Genomic DNA, 16,871 nt, shown 5'->3' on the forward strand with positions numbered 1-16,871 from the left:
TGTTCACCACTAAACTACACACAAAGATAGAACTTACCTTAGACAAGTATGTCTCCAAACAGTGATTGTTCTGAGAGGCCTATAAAGAGTCCAACCAAATACTTAGATGCTGTAACTAAGAATAATCTTATTGTCAGTTTCAGGAAACAGTAGGAACCAAAGGTTCCTGTGTCAGTAGGAAACAGAGATGAACCAAAGGAAAATCGATAGAGCTGACAGAGTTCTGCAAGATTTCTTGAGATCACTGTGCCTACCTCCTGGCCCAATCTGGGTCCTGTAAATCAGAAGTTTTAGACAATGGAATCAGAGACAGAAAAGGAAATGTGGCAACAGATACCACATAAATAAAAAGAATCATCAGAGCTGCATGCCAACAAATCAGGAAACCTAGAAGAAATGGATACATTCCTGGACACATGCAACCTACCATATTTGAGTCACGAAGATACAGAAAATCTAAATACACCAATAACCAAGACGGAGATTAAATCAGCAATAAGGACCCACCAGACAAAGAAAAGCCCAGGACCGGATGGCTTCACTGCTGAATTCTACCAGACATTTAAAGAAGAACTAATTCCAATTCTTCTCAAGCTATTCAAAACAATTTAAAGGCATAGCATCCTCCCAAACTCCTTCCATGAGGACAGCATAACCTTAATTCTAAAACCAACAAGTGTACAACAAAAAAGAGAACTACGGGCCACTATCTCTGATGAAAACAGATGCAAAAGCCCTCAACAAAATACTAGCAAATAGGACCAATAACACAACAAAAAGATCACCCACCCTGATCAAGTGAGATTTACCCCAGGAATATAGGGATGGATCAACATATGCAAGTCAATGAAGGAGATACATCACACCAATGGAATGATGGGTAAAAATAATACGATTATCTCAACAGATATAGAGAAAGCATTTGATAAAGTATGATATCCTCTCATTATTAAAAAAAAAAAAAACCTTAAATAAAGTAGGTATGGAAGAAACATATCATGGGCCGGCATTGTGGTACAGCAGATTAAGCCACTGCCTGCAGTGCCAGCATCCCATATGGGCACCAGTTTGTTTCTTGGTTGCTCCACTTCTGATCCAGCTCTCTGCTAATGCACCTGAGAAAGAAGTGGAAGATGGCACAAGTGCTTGGGCCCCTGCACCCATGTAAGAGACCTGGAAGAAGTCCCTGGCTCCTGGTGTCGGCCTGGCCCGGCCTGGCCCTGCCTAGCCATTGTGGCCATTTGAGAAGTGAACCAGTGGATGGAAGATTTCTCTTGCTGTCTCTCCTTCTGTTTCTATCGGTAACTCTGCCTTTCAAATAAATAAATAAGTCTTTTACTAAAAAAATAGAAGGAACAAATCTCAATACAATAAAGATTATATATGACAAGCCCAAAATAAACATCGCATTAAATGGGGAAAACTTGGAAGCATGACCCAGACAAAGATATCTACTCTCACCACTCTTATTAAATATAATTCTGCAAGTTTTAGCCAGAGGCACAAAGCAAGACAAAGAAATTGAATACACAGGTGATAAGGAAGGGATGATCCATGTCTGCGGATGACATGGTCCTATATGTAGGTGAACCAAGGGAGAGACTGTTAGAACCAACGGGAGAACCCAGCGAAGTTATAGGATACAAAATAAATACACAACAATCAGGAGAATATTTATAAACTAAAAATGGTCTTGCTGAGAAAAGAATTATGAGAAGAATCCTATTCATATTAGCTACAAAAATGTTAAACACATTAGGACAAATGTAACAGAGCTTATCAAAGACTTCTATAATGAAAACTGCAAGGCACTAACCAAAGAAATAAAAAGATATCAAAAAATGGAATACTTTCCCATGTTTATAGACCAGAATAAACCATACAGACACACACGGACATATACACACACACAGAAATTTACTTAGCTATAAAGAAAAATTAAATCCTGACATTTGCAACAAAGTGAATAGAACTGGAGATCATTATACTAAGTGAAATAAGCCAGGTACAGAAAGGTAAAACCTACATGTTTTCTCTTATATATAAAAGTTAATAAATAGAGAATATTGGAAATATATTGATGTCAAAAAAAAAGAAATATATTGATGTCATATTATCTGATATACAAATAGTTATAAATGTTGTCTTCACTGAATTACACCTTCCACATAATAATATACCCTTCTTTCCTCAGTTTATGATCTTATCATGAATCCCACATTATGTGATATTATGAATATATTATTTATACATGAAGCGAATATGACAAAATGTTAAAAATTGTTAAATCTAAATAAATAAATATGAATAACACATTTCCACTTAAAATACTTAATGTGTGTAACGAAAGAACAAAACACATTCTGGAAACTACAAAGCACTATATTAAGCCACTAAACAAAATCTAACTAACCAGAAAGACATATTCACAGATGAGAGGATTTAAAGTGTTAAGATGGCAATTTTCCCCAAACTAATCTATAAATTCAACAAAATCCATGTCAGAATTCCAGTTGGGTCATTGGTAGAAATTAATTAAGTGGCCCTAAAACTCATATGGAAAAGTCTCTTAAAAAAAGAGAATTAATTGAAGAACTCACACTTCCTGACTTCAAAATAAGTCACATAAAATTACAGAACAAGATGAAAATAGGAGAATAAATGCTCAAGACCTCGCCTTGTCAATGGATTCTTAGATATGATATCAAAAGCATGTAAATCAAAGAAAAAATAGATGAATTAGAATTAATCAGAATTAAAACTTCTATACTTAAAACAACACTTTCACAAAAGTGAAAAGGCAAGTCACAGAATGGGATAAAATATGACCAAATCCTATGTCTTACAAAGAATTTATTGCTTTTTTTTTTTGACAGGCAGAGTGGATAGTGAGAGAGAGAGACAGAGAGAAAGGTCTTCCTTTGCCGTTGGTTCACCCTCCAATGGCCGCTGCAGCCGGCGCATCTCGCTGACCCAAAGGCAGGAGCCAGGTGCTTCTCCTGGTCTCCCATGCGGGTGCAGGACCCAAGCACTTGGGCCATCCTCCACTGCCTTCCCAGGCCATAGCAGAGAGCTGGCCTGGAAGAGGGGCAACCAGGATAGAATCCAGCACCCCAACTGGGACTAGAACCCGGTGTGCCAGCGCCACAGGTGGAGGATTAGCCTGTTAAGCTATGGCGCCGGCCTAAAGAATTCATTTCTATAATATACAAAGAACACTTACAACTAAATAATAAAAAGACAAATAACCCAGTGAAAAAGAAGCAAAAGTTGTGAACAGGCAATTTTCTAAAGAAGATAAGCAAATGGTCAATACACATGTGAAAATATTGTTGGCTTCATTAGACATGAGAGAATTATACTTTACACTCAATCTGGTGACTAATTTTTTAAAACAGACACATAATAACCAACCCTGTGGAGGACATGGAGAAATCAGAATCCTAAGACACTGATGATGGGAATGTGAAATGGTTGGTGCAGTCACCGTGAAAAACATTTTGGTAGTTGCTCAAAAGTGTAAACAAAGAGTTACAGTTTGATCCAGCAATTCCACTGTCTATATAAACCCAAGAGAAATGAAAACCTGTGTCTATACAAATATTTGCACAGAAATGTTCACAGCAACTATCAGTAATAGTCAAGAAAGAGAAGTGACTCAGACGTCTGTCACATGAAGAGATACAAAGTGGTATATTCACACACAGGAATATTATTCAGCAGTGTAACAAGGATGAGCGGTATTCAAAAAGTTCTTATTTGTGCGTATTATCAAAAAAAAATTTTGCGTGGTACTTAGTCACTAAAATTAACTTTTAATTCCATTTTCTATGAACTTTTTGAAGTATGCACCAAGTATTAATGTTTGCTACAACTTTGAAACATGATGCTAAGTGAAAGAAGCCAGGCACAAAAAACACATATCTGATTCCATATGTATGAAATGTCCAGAATAGATAACTCTATAAAGACAGAGACTAGAGTACTGTTTGCCTTGGTTGAGGGGGGCAGGTAGGCCAATGACAGCTAAAAGGTAAAGAATTTCCTTTGAGAAGGAGGAAAATATTTTTAAATTAAATGGGAGTTTCACCACTCTGTGATTATATTAAAAACTTCAGAAGAGCATATTTTAAGTGGGTAAATTATATGATATACAGGGGCTGGCGCTGATGTAGTGGGCTAAGCCTCCAGCTGTGGCTCCAGCATCCCATATGTGTGCTGGTTTGTCCCCTACCTGCTCCACTTCTGATCCAGCTCCCTCTTATGTTCTGGGAAAGAAGAAGAGGATGGCCCAAGTGCTTGGGCCACTGCACCCATATGGAAGATCAGGAAGAAGCTCCTGGCTCCTAGTTTCAGATCAGCTCATCTCCAGCTGAGGCAGCCATTTAGGTAATGAACCAATGGATGGAAGATCTTTCTGTCTTTCCCTCTCTCTGTTTATAACTCTAGCTCTCAATAAATAAATAAAATCTTTAAAAAATTAAATGATATATAAATCAAGTCTTAATGAAGCTGTCACCTAATAGCAATGCCAATACTAACGTCAGTGCTGTATCCCTAGTGCCCATAAGTGCATCACACAAAACACGTGCCTGGTGAGGGAACTGACCTAGAAAATCTATAAGGAATGCTTACGAGGCACTTATTTTCATGCTGACTGTGAAATATGCTTTCTTTGCATTAATCTTCAGGCTTTAACATACATAAGTCCGACGTTCATTGCAGCACAGGTGACAATAGCCAAGACAGAGACTCAACGTTAGTGCCCGTTAATGGAGGAATGGATAAAGGCAATGTGGTTCATATGCACAGAGGAATTCTATTCAGTCCTACAAAGGAAAGGCTGCCTGCTCATCTGTGACAATACAGATGGACTTGAAAGACACACAGCAAGTGACATACAGCAGGCACAGAGGGACAAATACTGCAGGAGCTGTCTTGCCTCGGGACGCTGACAGAGTTGCACTCACAGCAGAAGAGAGTGGAATGGGGGAGGGGGTTTGGAGAGGCAACACAGAGTACAAAACACCAGTCAGGCAGGAGGACGTGTTTGTGAGAGCTGTACAGGGGCGGCTAGTGGTAACTACAATGGATTGTGTTTTAAAACTTGCTAGGTTAAACCACCGGCATCCTCTGAGTGCCAGTTTGATTTCCACTGTCCCACTTCCAGTCCAGCTCCCTTTAATGCACCTGGGAAAGCAGCAGAGGAGGGCCCATGTGTATGGGCCCCAGCACCCAGGTAGGGGGCCCTAATGAAGATCCAGGCTCCTGGCTGCAATGTGGTCCAGTCCCAGTCCATTTAGGGATGAAAGATATCACAGGTGAAAGATATCGCTCTCCTCTATCCCCAACTCTGACTTCCAAACAAGCAAAAAAAAAAAAAATAATAATCTTTTTTTTTTTTTTTAAAGAAAATTGGTAGGAGGGATTTTAGGGTTATCACCACAGAAGATGGTAAGTGGGTGAGGCATTGCCCACGTTAGTTAACTCAAGTAAGCCATTCCACAATGTACCTGTATTTCAAAACACTGTGATTACAATAAATATGTAGACTTTTTATTTGTCCACTTTAAAAGTACATGTGTGAGTCAATGCAGGGAGGGTTGCAATGCACATTCCTAGGCCCCAGCACTAGAGACCCAGTTTAGAAAGTCTGGGACGAGATGAGACCCAGGCATCTATTTTGAGTCCTCTTAAAAGGCACTGCGAATGCTACTTCTACAACAGTCTGCTACAGACCGAGAAGCCGAAGGATTGCTCTCTCCAAGGCTGTTAGGAAGTGAGGACTCTTTAAAGATCTTGTGTCTTGGCTTCAGGCATGGGGGAACAGCAGAGAATAATTCCACACCTGATCCCCCAAGGTGGGGACCTAGTTCTACTTTTTTGGCTGAATGTATTTTTTGGATGAATTAATGAATTCATTATGAAGCAAAAGTAGCATATTCCAAACGAGATCTTAATATGCAGAAACTTAAAACTTCACTAGTTCCCCATAAATTTCTGGATGCAGCAGAAGGCTTCCCAATAAAGCCACAGAGTTAAGATTAAAAAATAAAATACAGCATCTCCCCTCACTTTGGTATTTAAATAACCCTCTGCATCGAGATTCTTCAAGCACAGTTACATGAGAAAGCATTTGTATTTGATTTACATAATTATTTTTATAGTTCCAGCTACTTACAGAATTTCAGAGTTAGCGTCTAGTTTGAAATGCTGACTTTGAAATGAATACTAACTGTACAAAACTGGAAAACCTTATGCTGCATAGAGTATAACAAGTTATTTAGATAATATAGCAGAATATTTAAAATATCTGCAGTCAATATAAGAACACAGATTTAATCTTTCTCTTTTTCAATCCCCAGTTTTAATTCATTACCAAGTCTTAGGATAATCAAATTTTCAAGCCTTGTCTGGATTTATTGTGTCCTTTTATTCCCTAGGATTCAACTCTACTTCTTTAATCTGGTAACTCATCTGGCCTCTGAAGGCAGAGGGAGCCACTGGGACAGAGACCCGAGTCAAGGTCCTGAAGCAGCCAGGTCAGGTCGGGACAAGGAGGAGTAGAGGGTGCCGAGGGTGACAGGCGGGGAGCGAGAGCCGATGCAACACCACCACGGCCTTAGGACCTTATCAGTCAACAGCAAGGCCTGCAGCTTGTGCGCAGAGAGAAGAAAAGTCATCCGAGGCCCTTGAGTGGGCGAGTGACAGGACCTGCCCGTGCTTCTGAGGACAACTTTAGCTCCTGTATTGAAAATAGCTTTCAGGAGTGCAAGGGCACAGAGATCAGAGAAGAGGAGACGGGTGCCATCAGGTGGGGACAGCTGATGGCACCAGCGTGGAGGTGGGGGGTGACGAATGTGCTCAGACTCTGGACACAGTATGAAGACAAAGCTGGTGGAATTTGCTGGTAGATTAGATAGGAGGTGTGAGAGAGAAAGAGAAGATGACTCCAGGGGTTTAGGCCCGAGAAACCAAAGAAGCTGGGCTGCCCGTCCACATACACTCTGTAAACGCAACATAGCCATGATTCTTCTCACTTGAAGTGCAGCTGAAATGATCAGAAATAACTGTAAGAGAGGACAACTGGTCCACTTTGAAGGCCAAGTCTCCCTGCCAAGCAAGAAAATCTTGGGTACCGCCTGTAACCCCTGAACCTGTTCTCTTTAAGCTATACCATGTTGACTCCCATATACTTCTCCAATTTTCGATCATCAAAACTCCTACATGGTGTTTGGATTTTTGAGAAGTCACTTCTAATTCATAGTATGTTAGCATTTGAGGCTATTTTATAGATCTGATCAGGTGTGCAACATCTGAGCCATCTGCTATAATCCAGAACTCCACGTCCTACACCCTGCAAACATGGGTGAATGCAACGTTTTGACAAAGAGCAAAAAAGCCTGCATTTTAACATCTGGTTTTTCATCCTCAAAGAGTGATTAATTTAAAAATGCTGCTGATGGCTGAAGATTAGGTAGGGACTTGAGGATCATAAAACCATAGCTTCAAAGTTAACTGTAGAACCCTGGTCTTATTTGCATTCATTTTCTTTTGGGTACCTGGAAAATGTTTATTTCGATCCTAACTTGTGATCTAAGGCGTATTCAGTAAGGAATATTTTTCTTTGGCTGAAGAATGCAGAGTTGGTATTAGATAGAGTTCAAAATATTGCATTTGTATCAGATTTCCAAACTTTTTTGTATCAAAAGAAATGCGGGTTGAAAGACTTTCCAAGTAACGTGGACTATACCTGCTGAATGCCTTACCAGTGTTCATTTGAGTTGCAGATTTTGTAAAAAGCATCTGACCCTGAGAACAGCTGCCAGCTGGCACCGAGCACACCGGGCATGAGGAGTGACTCGTGCCAAGCAAACTCCTGGGTCCACCCGTGGTGTCCTGTGGACCCTTTCATGTCTCCGCAAGGCGCTCGGGCTCTGGGAACCCAACATTCTTTCCTAAGCGCGGATCCTCAGCAGGCTCCCTGCTGTTCTAGATTCGCTGGCGTCTTATACACTCTGGCAGCATCCTTGGGTCCTGCTTGTTAAGACTTGCAAAGCACTATGGACTTTCAGCTGCAACCTGGAGCTAAACTGGTTCTAGGAAATTAGCAATTACAAAATGTTCCCTCCGCCAAGTCACACGCGGCCACCAGTACCTAACGCTGGGATGAAATAGGGCACTTTAATCCTTTGTAGTGGGTGGAACAGCCTGTACTTGACCAACCAAAAGGGAAAAATACTTTTTAACTCGAGAGATGCTTTCAGCTACCACATGTAGGCTTATGTAGCTAATAAGGAAAGTAATCTCTTTTCCCCTAAGTAAAACCATTGAAAGTAATTTTGAAATGCAATTGGCAAAACCCACTCCATTTTAATAACATACTTTGTAAATCTGCCAAAGTTTAATACCACCACACCACACTGAACTGGGTTTCCAACAGCCGTGTGCAAAGAGATTTGAAGCAATTAGACAGGAAATTGTGTTTATTTGAACCTTAAGATGTTGCCTCATTTTTCTCCCCATTAGTGGACCACAGCTGACTGGAATGTCACAAGGTTGTTCACTCGTGTGCTATCGATTGGCACAGGCTACCGGTTCCATGATTAGTGTGTTAAGGAATTCCACAGCCGGACGAGACGCTGGGTTTTAGCTAGCTCAACCTTTGTCTCTCAGGTGCAGAAAGCAAGTCCAGGAGGATGAATCCACCTGCCTTTGGTCACCTGTCCAATTGCCCTTGGTCTCTGCCTTGGACAGCAGGAAAAGGCCCAGCGTCCTATGCCTTATGTAGACTCATAGCTTCCCTTCTGCTTGGAAAGAAGCACTGGAGAAACAGTTTAATCAAAGGCCAGGAGACCTGGCACAGGGCAAGCACTTTGATTTTGTTTTGTTTCCTTCTGTGCGTTTCATGAGGGTGAAAATTCTCTACCGTGATACCTCTGTCCACCCGAGTCAGAAACCAAAAGCTATCGGCCGCCCACCAGATCACCACCTCTTAACCATCCTCCTCCGGGGCTCTTCCGTCTTGCCTTGTGTTCTCTCACTGCACCACTGCGGATTCTCCACACCTGTCTGCCTGGACTCCAGCGTCTCATTCCTCACTGGCAACAACTGCCAGTTCTCCTCCATGTCCACTTTCCCACTTCGCAGCTTACCCTGCCGCTGGCTGGACCGTGTGATTGAGTTCTGGCCAATGAGAGGTGGGTGGAGGAGCCACACGACAGCACTGGGGATCTTCTTACAGAGACAGTTGGGGGCCACGCCACCATTGTCAATTTTTTTCCTACAGAACTTGACTTGCTGGAATACAGCTACTGACGTCACTGACATTAGATGGGGGCCGCACAAGAGAGCGATGACGTAGGAAGAGGCTGAGCCTGCGACACCATCAACTCCCCTATTCTGGGGTGGACTGGGTCTCTGGGCCAGCTTTTAAAGCAGTGGTACTTTGGGTTCCTGTCAATCAAGCTGACATTAATACTTACTAGTTAGCTGACCGCCTCCATCCCACAACATCTGGACGGGTTCATTCCTAAACCACAGGTTTGGCCACATTCCCATGCCTCAGTGGTTCCGATGGCTTACAGAATGAAGTTCCAACCACTGACAAGCCACACGGTACCCTTCGTGAGTGGGTCTCAGACCCAACCCCTCTCTCCTCTCTCCTCCCCTTTCTTGTAAAGCTCCAGCAAGACTGGCCATGTGCAGCCCCTGAGAGCGCTGCTACCCTGGGCTGTAGCCCACCCTGTTTCTCGTGTCTAGAAAACTTCTAATCACCCTTGCAAAGCGTCTGGGACACCTCTTCTATGAATGTCCCCTTCCACTTTGAACTGCACTGGGGTTACGGACTCTCTTCTTTGCGTGGACTTCACCTCATTCTTGCTTTTGATACTGCCCTTACTCTCTCCATTCATCCTTTCTATGTATCTTCTTCCCTGGACTACGAATTCCTACAAATAGGAAAAATATCATTTTTTGCTTTTTTCTTCCTGTTTCTTTGATCAGAGGAGGGGATATTGCATGGCTTTCAATAACTGTTGAATAAACTTATGTGAACTGAATTAAAGGTGTTTTAGGGGAGTGTCACAGAACAAGAATACCAGATGAATGCCAGGACAGATATTTGAAAATGATGTGTCTGTGTAATTGACAATAATCTTGGATCCTAACTATTAGTGGTTATCAAACACCATGGTTTTGGGCAGCAAATCTGCTTATTCACAACATGTGTGATTGTTCTGTTTTAGGTTTCTATGAACCCAGAAGTTCCAAGGAATATATTTGGGCTGCTGGTGCTAAAGAGAAAAGCTTCTAAAAGACCTTGGCATGCCTCAGAATTAGTAGACGTGAAGTGTGGGTGCGTGAAAGTTAATTACTGATTACACTAAACATGAAATGTGTGAGCAAAGTAGCAAAGAAACAAAACTAAATCTGCCACCGTAACAACGAAGTAGCAATTTAACCAAATCTCCTGACTCATCCATAATGAACAGGGAGATTTGTAAACTGAGCGAAATCTAAGTGGGTTTAGATATTATTTCGCTTTATTTTTATTTTTATTTTTATTTTGACAGGCAGAGTTAGACAGTGAGAGAGAGACAGAGAGAAAGGTCTTCCTTCCATTGGTTCGCTCCCCAAATGGCCGCTACGGACGGTGTGCTGCGCCGATCCGAAGCCAGGAGCCAGGTGCTTCTTCCTGGTCTCCCATGCAGGTGCAGGGGCCCAAGCACTTGGGCCATCCTCCATTGCACTCCCGGGCCATAGCAGAGAGCTAGACTGGAAGAGGAGCAACCGGGACTAGAACCTGGAGCCCATAATTTTAGCTCAGATAATCCAATAATATAATTTGGGTTGCAGGCAAAGTTTAGGACTAAAGTAAGATGGAGACCAATCTTGGACCCATCAAGAAGAGAGATGAAATCATGCTAAGACTCACAAGTAGAACGCTAAGTAAAGGAGCAAAAACTAAAAGAAAACACAAAGTATAAAGCTCATACAGTTGAAGTAAACCATATTTCTTAGCGATACACAAGTGGACGGTAAAGCTATCAAGAAAAGCAAAGAAACAATTATCAAAGAAGTCAAGGCAATTGTTCCTACTGCAGCAAACGATTGGGCTGAGTTAAAGAGAGACGTGAGGTTTCTGGTGTCCCTAAAAGTGATTTCTGGGGAACTAAGTTATTTCTTGACTTCAGATATTTGCACAGATATTTCCTTGAGATGATTTATGAACCACTATGCAGATTTTTAATGTATTTTTCTCTGTGTACTATTATTTCACAACTAAAAAGGAAGAAGCCTATACATTAATAAGTAAATGTCAAATACTCCAACAGGATAAACCAGAACTGAATGGCCATTCAATATGAAAGTTACACACAGCAGGGAAATACAAGTTAAAACCAAAATGAGATACTATTTAATATGCCCAAAATGTACCAAATATGGCAATAGCAAATCTCAGTGAAACCTCAGAGGAACAGGAACTTTTCTATGCTACCACACAATGAGCAACCAAATGAAGAAACAACCAGAAATTATCTAATAGAGTTAAAAACACAAATACCCTATAGCCCAGCAATTTCCGTCCAAAAGTCAATGACACTCATAGCAGTGCCACTCATCATAGCAAAGTTCTGAAACAACCCAAATGTTCACCAACAGGAAAAAGAATAAAATTTTAATATACACAATGGTCAGACATAAATTCACCAAACTACACACATCTACATGAATGAACGTCACAAATGAGGAAAGCAAGTTGCTGGAAAATCTACCTACTTTCCTACAGAGCCGGTACCTGTGTGGGGATTAAGAACCCAGAGAAGATTCAATTCTCCTAGAAAACAAAGCTCATGCCCTTGGAGCACAGATACAAGTTTATAAGAAAAGAAAATCAATACTTAATCATCAATCCTCAAGCTTCACTCTTGCTGAAAACCAAGTTAATTCTTTTTAAATTGTCTGTCAACTCATTAATGACTACTTTATAACGTGCTAGAACACACATTTTAGGCTATAAAGTCATCAAATTCAATTATTTCTACCCATGCTCCTTTTATATCTAGAAATGTATCTTAATTAATGGGTGATACTCAAAGAAGAAGTTCTGGGCCATACTAAATCTAATATCTTCTAGCCTCTTCATAAGTCTATCAGAAAGCACGAAATGAGACCCGTAACTGGGCAGCCTGACTCTGGCTGTAACTTGCTAATCTGAAATTGTTTTTTCTTTAGGGCATGCATCCAGCTTAAAAAGAAATAAAATACCCTCGTCCTTCCTGCTGACTGCTCATGGCCACATCATCCTGACCTTGTGCTCTCTGGAGAGGGAGAAGGCAGAGAGGAGAGAAGGACCAGGTAGGGCGAAGCCCAAGATGCACCCCAAGGGAATAAGGAGGTTGCTGTTAATTCCCCAAGTGTCCATGCGGTCAGTCCTGCAGCCACAGGACTTCCACTTCTTCACAAAGCCCCACGTGCCTCAGACCTGCAGCCAAGAGCTGTCTCCTAGGCTTTTTCTAGAGAGTTTTTAATTGGAACACTATTTCCTTAGAAGTACCTGAAGTAAAAGACTCCTGCTAGGCCTGACCTGGTCAAACTGCCTGGCAGGCGCCTCGGCCTGGAAGCAGGGTATGCGTCTATTTGACCTCCAGTCCCCAGTAATCTCAGTGTCTGGAGAACTGAATGCAGATGGAAAGAAGAAAGAGAGCCAAACAATCGATGGGAATAAACACTCCAGGCCTATTTTTTCTCCTTGTTTAATCTGACCAATGTTAACAGCCTAGGCTCAGAATTTGGGCGAGACAAATTTCTATAAATCCACATCTGGACTCTCGGCGGTAATCTGTCAAACAGAAATCGGCAGTGATGGAAAGGCTCGGCGTAACTACGAAGAGCAACAAGAGATGGAGAAGGAATTGGAAGCTGAGGGTTTCTGTCCATCACAGGAAGATGTCCCCCAATCACAACTTGCCAGGAGTCACTGTTCACCTTCTTAATGTTCTTAACCATACAACCGCTAATTTTGTGGAGTGGTAATTTAGTGCCACTTAATTTCATAAAAATATAACCAGAACAGTCACTCTTTGAAGGTTTAAAATTCTATCAGGATGGGGCCAGCTCTGTGATGGAGTGAAAGCTGTCACTTGTGTCACCTGTGTCCCATATGGATGACAGTTCGAGTCCCAGCTGCTCCGCTTTTGATCCAGCTCCCTGCTAATGGACCTGGGAAAGCAGTGGAGGATGGTCCAAGTACTTGGGCACCTGCACCCACAGAGGAGACCCGGAAGAAACTCCTGGCTTCGGATCAGCCCATCTCTGGCCATTGCGGCCATTTGGAGAGTGAACCAGTGGATGGATAATCTCTCTCTGTCTCTCCACCCCCTATCCTGCAACTCTGCCTTTCAAACAAACAAAATAAAAGAAAAATGAAAAACCAGATTAATAGATCATTCTTGAATTGGAAGTTCCTTTATAGGTAACATATTCTCGCATTCTGAAAAACAGAGAAACTTTCATTAAGTGAACAAAGAAAGGACTTCCATTATACTAGTCGGATAGGAGTTCTAACAGCACAAAGGAAATGCCTGCCCTTGTGAAGTTCAAGTTCTACTAGATGAGAAAAGAAACGCAAGTGAATCACACCAGGCCGAAGACTACATGACTGACAGTGGACAACAAAGCACCATGCTGTTGGAGAAGGCCCACCCATCTACTCACAGTAGAGTCTGGGCGAGGAAGAGGGACATTTTCCTCAAAACACTGTGCCAATGATCTGGCCATGTTAAAAAGGAATAAAAGTTGGAAAGGACAAACTGCAAGCAAAGGAACTCACAGATACAGGAAACAGCATGGGCAGATACCAAAACTGGGAAACACAATAATGGCTTGTTCTTACAGGCCAGGCTCATAGAGAGCTAGACAAGCAGACAAAAAAACCAAAAACAAATGACTTAAAATAATTATACTATCTTTAAAATTTTGTGTATATTTTTAAAAAAATTATTTGAAAGACAGAGTTATAGAGAGAGGGAGAGAGATGGGGACACAGGGAGAGAGGGAGAGAGAAGGAGAAGGGAAGGAGGGAGAGAGACCTTCCATTGGCTGATTGGCTCCCCAAATGGTTGCAACAGCCAGCGCTTCCTCTCCTCCTCTCTGTAACTCTACCTTTAAGATAAATAAATTTGTACAAAATTTTGTATATTTATTTTTCAAAGTGCGAGAGTGAGCAAGCGAGCGAGTGAGCGAGAGATCTCTCATCCACTGGATCACTCCACAATTATCTGCAATAGCCAGGCCTGGGTTCAGCCAACATTGGTAGCTGGGAACTCAATCCAGGTCCCCCAGGTGGGTGGGAGGGCCCCAACTACTTGAGCCATGATTGCTGTTTCCTAGGGTGCACACCTGCAGGAAGGGAGAATGGGAAGCAGGTCTGGAACTTGAACCAGACATTCTGATATGGGATGCTGGTATCCCTAGCAGCATCTTACCTGCTGTGCTAAGTATCCGCCCCAAGGATTATATTCCTAAAACAGCCCTATATGATTCCTGTAAAGTTAACTAGGTTTTAAAAATGTATTTCAATTTATCTAAAAGGCAGGGCAACAGAGACAGAGATCTTCCATTCGCTGGCTCATTCCCCAAATGCTCACAACAGCCATGGCTGGGCAAAGGCTGAGACCAGGAGCTTGTAACTCCATCCAGGTCTCCATTGTGGGAGGCAGAGACTCAAGTCCTTGAGCCATCATCTGTTGCTTCCCAGGATGCCTGAGCTGGAAGCAGCGCTGGGAGCAGCCCAGCTGGCGACTTGAGCCGGGCACTTTTATATGGGGTGCAGGCACCCCAAGGCAGGGTCTTCACCTGCTGCACCACAATGCCTGCCCCACCATCCAGTTTAAATGGGCACATTTGGTAACAGAGAATGCGGTACTTCTTCAGAGTGCCTGTCAACTTTTAGTTCTATCTTTTCCCCTTCCAATGACCCAAAATCTATTTTCTTATAGCTTCCACTTCCTTGTTCAAACTCTAGTTCTTAGGTCCACATTACACAAAAGAAGCTCTCTTCTAAAAGACTGTTATTCAAATATTTTCAAGTCAGCTCTTTTTAAATTTTTTGAAACCATGTTTCTCGTGGCCAAAATGTCTCCATGCCTTTAACCACTCATTAGACAACATGCTCATCGCTCCTCCCCCATCCTGCTCACTGTGCCCTGGCTGAACCTTGTGTGGTCCATATTCCTTTCCAAGTGAAACATCTCCACCAGACCCAATTCTGATACACTGGAGTGCAGTGCAGTGGTCTCCCGCCTGTTGCTCTTCTTCCAGACATCGTAACGCAACTGACAGAGTTTCAGACCACCTGCATTCGGGACTAGTTCAGTAAGCACAGCAGGGCCATTTAAGCATTTTGAACAAAGCCGCACAACTGGCACTGGGTTACGGATGGATTGAAGAAAGGGGAGCACGAAAGCGAAGGGAATATTAGGACACTGGGACAACGGTCCGGGGAGTAGGCGATGAGAGGCTGAGTTACAGGGGTGACGGAGAAACAGAATGGAAGGGTAGGGATGCCCACGCCCTTGGGCTTGGGGAGAGGCAGAAGTCACAGAGACCCCCAGGATCATCAGCTGCACTGGGGCAATGCAGGCCTCATTAATCAGATAGGAGGACATCCCAGGAACACCTGGTGGCGCGGGGGAGATGCTCTGGTTTGGATGCACGAAGTCTGAAGTCTGAGGTGACGGCAGAGGTGCAGACTAGAGGAAAACGGGGAAGACACTCCCCTTCAGTAATTATGCATGCGGAGGGGGGAGAGGCCCAGAGCAACGCCTCTCAGGAGAGAAGACACCTGGGCAGAGCACCTGTTTTGGGGGGGTCCACTGGAGACTGAAGACACAGAGAAGGAGTGAAAGAGCCAGTACAGCACGGGCCAGCGGCAGCAGGAAGGAACAGAGCTTGTCACCACGTGCCAGCGAAGTCAAAGAGAATAAAAACTCAGGCAAAATGATTATACCTGGGGATTAAAAAGATGTATCATTAACGGGCAATTTTAGTGGAGAATCAGGAACGGGGATTATCCACGTAGACGTTAGGATGTGGTGAGGTTGTGAAGAAGGAGAGAGCGTGAGTTACAAACCGAAGAACAAATGCTGCCGGTCCAGGCGAGAAGAGGAACAGAACCAAGAGGAAGGGTGGGGCGGGGGCGGAGTGGTCCTCTTCCTTCAGTGCTAAGCTCTATTCCTGCTCAGCAGCTGCCTCTCTCAGCTCCTTTTCCAACTTCTCCCACTCTCTCGTAGCAGCCCTGGTGACTTCTGCCGCGCGGTCATCAGCACTGAGCACACACATTTCTTGGATAAGCTTTATCCCCAGTCCTCACGTATCAGGTGTCTGGGGAACCCTGAAAACGCCGGCCTCCAGCCTAGCACATCTGGGACAGAGCTACCTTTCCAGACCTCCTGCAGAGTAGTCAGCCGTGAACTCTGATCAAGACTAGGGTTTGATCTATCTTCCATGACACGGCCATGTCCAGTCCACGTGATGCCTGTTCTTTTTGGGGGTACTTCGTTTCTGACGTTAATTTTCAGAAACCCGGAGGAGATGAGAGTGCTGAAGTTGTCTGTAGTACAATACCAGATCGCTGAGGTTAGCATCCTGCGCAACAGATACATAGGAGACGTGGCTACACTTTTCTGCTTGTGTTGCCATGACAAAGTCCCACAGCCTGGATGGCTCAAGGACAGAAATTGACTTTCTCCCTGTTCTGGAGGCTGGAAGGCTGAGATCCCAGAGTTGGGTTGGTTTCTCAGTCCTCTCTCCTTGCCCACCACTGGCAGTAGCTGGTCTTCACTTCTCACTCCTTCAGCTCATGACTG

General features: G+C 43.2%; 1 protein-coding gene across 1 annotated transcript in view; it reads right to left on the minus strand.

The window, feature by feature from the left end:
- The window catches only part of LMNTD1 (lamin tail domain containing 1), a 91,125-nt gene extending 74,476 nt beyond the window's left edge, over positions 1 to 16,649 (minus strand). The window contains exons 1-3 of the mRNA XM_062195233.1: positions 16,442 to 16,649; positions 15,921 to 16,012; positions 15,606 to 15,755 (exon numbers count right to left, since the gene is read on the minus strand). Coding sequence (XP_062051217.1) covers positions 15,606 to 15,755; positions 15,921 to 16,012; positions 16,442 to 16,649 — 450 coding nt within the window. The remainder of the gene's footprint in view (positions 1 to 15,605; positions 15,756 to 15,920; positions 16,013 to 16,441) is intronic.
- Between the last annotated feature and the right edge of the window lie 222 nt (positions 16,650 to 16,871).

This window comes from Lepus europaeus, chromosome 6 (assembly GCF_033115175.1).
Source record: "Lepus europaeus isolate LE1 chromosome 6, mLepTim1.pri, whole genome shotgun sequence".
In the NCBI taxonomy this organism is placed as follows: domain Eukaryota; kingdom Metazoa; phylum Chordata; class Mammalia; order Lagomorpha; family Leporidae; genus Lepus; species Lepus europaeus.